The 6,181-nt window shown below is 37.2% G+C and overlaps 1 protein-coding gene across 1 annotated transcript in view; it reads right to left on the bottom strand.

Annotated features, from left to right (window-relative positions):
- Positions 1–5,069: 5,069 nt before the first annotated feature.
- The window catches only part of POGLUT3 (protein O-glucosyltransferase 3), a 50,349-nt gene continuing 49,237 nt past the window's right edge, over positions 5,070–6,181 (bottom strand). The window contains exon 8 of the mRNA XM_007936577.1: positions 5,070–5,195. Within this exon, the coding sequence (XP_007934768.1) occupies positions 5,070–5,195 (126 nt within the window). The remainder of the gene's footprint in view (positions 5,196–6,181) is intronic.

Raw genomic sequence — 6,181 nt, 5'->3', positions numbered from 1 at the left:
AGAGACTTGGTTTTGCTCTTTGATATAAAACAGAACTAAAATAAGACCAACTCAGTTACAGAAATACTAGGACAATAGGTGGTCAGTCATTTTTAAAACACAAAATATGTTTCTTTTCCCAAACTTTTAGTTAGATATTTTACTTTATATATGTAATATATATAATATATGTAATATGTCATATGTAATATGTCCTGCAATACAAAATTCTAGACATATCAGATTTAGAAACAATATGATGGAAAATATAAATATCTAGTTTCTCCTACTAATATATTTTCTGCATTTATTGTCTTTTCATAAGCTTGCATTTTTCTTTATTATATAATTCAATTCATACTTATAATAAAAACAATTAAAATATTATGTTGTTGTTGTTATTTGCCGTCGAGTCGGCCTTGACTCATAGCGACCCCTCCTTGGGTTTCCGAGGCAGTATCGCTACGGAAGTAGGATTGCCCAACCTTCCTTCCGAGGAGTGGCTGGTGGATTTGAACCGCCAGCCTTCTGGTTAGCAGTCAAGTGCCTTAGCCACTATGCTACCAGAGCTCAGAAATATATAAAGCAAGTAGTAAAATTCCTCCATCTCCACCTCCTCCCCACATATTGGTGAAGATTCTTCCAGGTTAAAAACCACATGGATACATTTCTTTTTTTACATAGAACTGGTTTTACAATATACTTGTTGTTCTCTTTCTTTTTTCACTGAACACTATCCTGGAAATCTTTCATGATGGTACATTTAGGGCTATTCCATTCTTTTTTTGGGGGGGCATTTTTTTATGCTTTAGTAAAAGTTTACATAGCACATTAGTTTTCCAATCAACAATTCATATACAAATTGTTTTGTGATATTGTCTGGCATCCCTGGAGCGTATCAACACTCTATCCATTTCCTCCCTGGGTTCCCTCTTTCCATTCATCCAGTTTCCCTCTCCTTCCCTGCATTCTCATCTTTGGTTTTGGGTAAATGTTGCCCTTTTGGTCTCCTATAGTTGATTGTTTTAAGGAATGCATACTGTATATTATTTGCCTAAGAGATGGCCCCCAAGAATGTCCTGAGTTTCAGATTAGAAGGTTGTCTTAGGGCAATAGTCTTAGGAGTTCCTCCAGTCTCTTTCAGACCAGTAAGTCTTTTCTTTTTTTAATTTGAATTTTATTCTACATTTTTACCCATTTTAACTGGGACCTTCTTTCATAGTCCTGATCAGCATGGATAGTAGTGGTAGCCAGGCACCATCTAGTTCTTCTGGTCTCAGGTTAGAGAAGGCTGTGGTTCATGTGGGCCATTAGTCCTTTGGACTAATTGCTCCCTTGAGTCTTTAGTTTTCTTCATTCTCCTTTGCTCCAGGTAGGAAGAGACAAATAGCTGCTTCTTAGATGGCTGTTTGCAAGATTTTAAGACCCCAGAACTACTCACTAGACTAGGATGTAGAACATTATCTTTATGAACTTTTGGCAATTGACCTAGATATCCCTGTTCTGAGATTGTGGTCCTTAGCCTTCAAGTCCAGAAGTTCAGTCCCGATGTTTAAGTAGTTTCTATCACTGTGCCCCCTATGTGCTCTATCCTATATATAAGTATGCATGTTTGTTGTTGTTGTTGTTGTTATTTGCCGTCAAGTCGCCCCTGACTCATAGCAACCCCTCCTTGGGTTACCGAGGCAGTATCACTACAGAAGTAGGATTGCCCAACCTTCTTTCCGAGAAGTGGCTGGTGGATTTGAACCGCCAGCCTTCTGGTTAGCAGTCAAGTGCCTTAGGCACTATGCTACGAGAGCTCCTAAGTATGCATGTAGCTTTTACAAATAAGTATATAGAAATATTCACAATTATACCTATATATGTACACAGGGATACTCCCATATGACCTCTCTCAATTATTTAGCAAATATATTGACTTATATGTCTACTCACAAATTATTATTACTTTTGTTGCAAGATTATTATGTTACAGCATTTATCATAGTTAACCTTTATTCTTGTGTCCCTCTCATTGCCTTACTTTACCTTGATCACATGTTGTCAATTTCTCCTATATTGTGTTATGCCTTTCCCTTCACTATAATTAAGGAACTCTGCTACAGTAGTAGGTAAGACATTTGGCTGTTAACTAGTTGGTCAGTGGTTCAAATCCACCAGCTGCTCCATGGGAAGAAGATGAGGCAATCTACTTCTTTAAAGATTTATAGTCTTGGAAACCCAGTGGGGATCGCTATGAATCAGAACTGACTCAATGGCAGTGGGTACCCCCCTATACACACATTATAATTAACATTTGTGCACTATTTAGTTAATGGTTCTGCCTCCTGCCCTCTCCCATCCTGGATAACCATCAAAATATGCTTCTTTCTGTGTGTAACCCTATTCTTGGTATTTTCTAATAGTCGGCTCATGTAATATTTGTCCTTTTGTGATTGACTTATTTCATTCAGCATAATGTCTTCCAGATTCACTTATGTTGTTAGATGTTTTGTGGATTCTTCGTTATTCTTTATTGTTGCATAGTATAGCATTGTATGTATGTATCACAGATTGTTTATCCATTCATGCATTGATGGGTATTTAGGTCCCCGGCCTCCTTTTTTTTTTTTTGCTATTGTGAATAATACTGCAGTGAACATGAATGTTCTTCATTCTTTTTAACAGTTATATTATATTCCTTGTGGTATGGCTATCTATATCGCCAACTCCTTAATACTATTTTTTTAGGGTATTTTCAATATTTTATTAATGAAAACAATACTGTAACAAACATGCTGATAGCTTATTTAGATAAATATATTTACTTGTATCTACTTAGGGTAGCTCTGGTGGCGTAGTGACTAAGTCATCTATCTGACTGCTAACCAGAAGGCTGGCAGTTCAAACCCCCCAGCCACTCCTTGGAAGGAAGACTGGGCAATCTACTTACATAAAGATACAGCCTCAGAAACCCAAGGAGGGTTTGCTATGAGTCAAAAACAACTTGACAGTAGTGAGTTTGGTTTTGGTTTTTGGTTTATACTTATACCTCCTCCTTTAAAAAAGCTGGTATTTTAAATGAAAATTAAAATATTGAGTGACTAACAACTAATGGAATACATGGGTATTGTGTGAATTGAGATGGAAAGAATCAGGGTTTTAGTAATCCCACTTCTACGAAATCATATTGAGGCCAACAGAGCAGGAAGTGATGTAAAGGGACTTTTTAAGGGCTATGACTGAGTTGGTAAAATGAAGGATTAGCTACATAAAGGCTGCACTTTCCCTACAGAATCACTTGAGGGGCTCCACTTTATTTCTCAAGCACATCCTTCCTGTTCTCCTTGAAGAAGTTGCCAGCTTTGTCTCACCTTGCTTCTATTAGGCCTGTTTGGCAGCAGGCGATATAAATTTTTAAAATTTAAGTGTTTCTTAAAAAGTGCCATTAGCCAGCAGGACCTAGAGTTGGAGGGCAGGATGGTGTGGGGGAGGCAGCCTTTCTTTTCATAATTTCAATTTTGACAAGCCCCAAACTATATGAGTTTATGGTGTATATGAATTACAATATATGTAAGACACAATAAGACACAAATTAAGTTCTCAGTACAGGTGCTTGCCCTTTATTTTATATTTGTGTACTTGAGGTTTTAGCAATTGGTAGGTTTTAAAGTTTGCTTTGGATTCTTGGCTTTGAGTGCATTAATCTAAAATTTTCTTTACCTCTTGTTTAGTTAAAAAAAAAATCATCCTATGTTTATATTTGTCTTCAAAAAGAATAGATACCACCACTTTAAAATGTTTACCTTATTTCTGAGATTAAGTATTTTAATTTTGGGAGTAAATATTTTAAAAACGGGAGTGTGGATAGCTCTGGTTTTTGGAGAATGTTCTTTAGTGAACTAAATAATGGATTGGTTTTGTTACAAAGAGTAAGGAATTTCTGAGCTATGAGTCTTAAGTCTTGACCCTTCTCCTACAGGAGAGAGGAAATTTCCAAAGTTTTTATCTTAGCAATAAAAGCCACTGGAACAGAGGAGGGCTGGAGTGAGAGAGGAATGGGCACTTGGCTTTGCTGTCAGGTTATTGGTGAATCCTAAGATACTAGGCTTACTACAGCCCATTGCTATGGTTTTCAAAGATCCCTTTTAAAAGTTACAAAAAAATTAAAGCTCCCCATGTACCTACAGTTATCTTTTATCTCTTCATTATATAGATGATGAATAGTATCCAGAGGATGCACCCATCTACTTTAATAATAGTGTTGCCCTTGATGGGTGTACAAGGCAGACAGACTGGGAATTACTATCTTAAAGTGTGATTTTTCCTTCATTTTTATCTGTAGCTTTGGTGAGATTTAGTTAAAAATACCCATTGGGTTTCCACGGCAGTAAATCTTAATCCTGTATTTCTGTAAAGTAAATCTTTATGGAAGTAGATTGCCCTGTCCTCCTTCCACAAAGTGGCTGGTGGGTTTGAACCGACAATCTTCTGGTTAGCAGTCAAATGTCTTAGGCACTGTGCCACCAGAGTTCCTTAAATATATATAAGCAGTGCTTTAAGGGATATTCTCTTTACAGTCTCCATGCCACTTTGAATAACATTCATTCTTACCTTCTTTGATTATTCTTACCAGACCTTCCCAAAGAGGCTGCTATTACTGAATGGCAAAAGCAGATTGTAAGAGGAGAAAGTGCAGTGAGGAAATTTTTTAAAAAATCACACAAATATTTTCTCTACATAATTGGAAGGGGAAAAGGGATAATAAACAATGAATAGGAATAAACTTACAAACATGATATAATTTAGCTTCATAGGGCTGATTTGCATTTTGGCAAACTTCTCTATCTTCTTTGATCCCCCCAATTTTCTTTTTTAGAGAAACTGTGATATCAGTGATGGTAGTTCTTTTTCAAAAAGAATTAATATCCAAAGATATTTGGTACTACTTGCTCTGATATTGATATATCCAAGTTGCATAAAGTCACCAAGTAGTGAACTAGTCCACTGGGTAAAGTCTTTAGTATTGTTCTTCACAGTTTAGATACTATCTTAATGTTTCCATTAAAGACGTAGCCAATAATATAGGAGTGTGGATCAGAGTTGGCTTAAAGGTCTTCTCTTAAAGGCTTCTTCCTGAGACATTGGCAGATGGATGTGTTATCATCTGGTTGAGGAACAAGTTCCATGCCATCACGTATTTTGGGTTTACTGGACTGGAGCTCGGCATATTTCTGAAATGTTTGAAGGCAACAGGAATGTTAGTCCACACTTCATTCCACTGAATCCTCCCCACCTCACTGACTTGGCTTTTATGCCATGGTTTCTATTTCCTGTGTATTTTTAGACTACAACCAAAGGTCTGGCTAATGCCAGTCTTAAAAGTACATTTCAGCATTAGATATAGGAAGTAGTGTAACATTTCATAATCTAACAAGGAATTACAATCCACAACTTTATTTTTATGTCAGAAGCCTCCACAAAAGGGATGTCAAGCCAAGTGTCCCTGCTTGAAACAAACAGCTTGTTGTTAGCTGCCATGTATTGGCCCCCGATCCATAAGAACCCTACATACACCAGGATCTGACTGTTGTGATCAGAGTTTTCATTGGCTAATTATCAGAAGCCCATCACCAGGCCTTTCTTCACAGTCTATCTTAATCTGGATGCTCTGCTGAAACCTGTTTAGCATCATAAGCAACATGCAAGCTCCACTGAAAGACAAGTGGTGGCTGTACCAAAGGTGTACTGTCTGGGAATCAAACTCAGGTCTCCCAAATAGAAGGGGAGAATTCTATCACTGAACCACCACTGCCCTCGAAACAAATAGCACCTGCCAGCATTTATCCTTCCTTTGTTAGTGAATAATTAACTTTGTTGAATACTCAAATCAAATCACCAAGGACAGCCTCTCAAAATAAAGTTGGTGGCCTCATACATCTCCATTTAGTCATACGTGCTTTTAAAATAGCGAAAGGCCTGTGAAATGTGCCCCCATTCTGGCCGCTGAACTGAAATATTCCTTTAATTTGGATATTTCATTGATTCTGTGTACATCAGCTGTTCAATCCTGATACTGAGCCAAACCCAACAAAATATTAACATGAGTACATGAGCCTAATTAATATTTTAGAGGGAGAAACTCATTATTAAAAATAAAGCACTATTTACAATAGCCAAAACATGGAAACAACCTAGTTGTCCATCAACTGAGGAATGG

This window comes from Orycteropus afer, unplaced genomic scaffold (genome assembly GCF_000298275.1).
Source record: "Orycteropus afer afer isolate SDZICR_OR568_19922 unplaced genomic scaffold, OryAfe1.0 scaffold00036, whole genome shotgun sequence".
Lineage (NCBI taxonomy): Eukaryota > Metazoa > Chordata > Mammalia > Tubulidentata > Orycteropodidae > Orycteropus > Orycteropus afer.
This window is presented reverse-complemented; position numbering and strand designations above follow the sequence as displayed.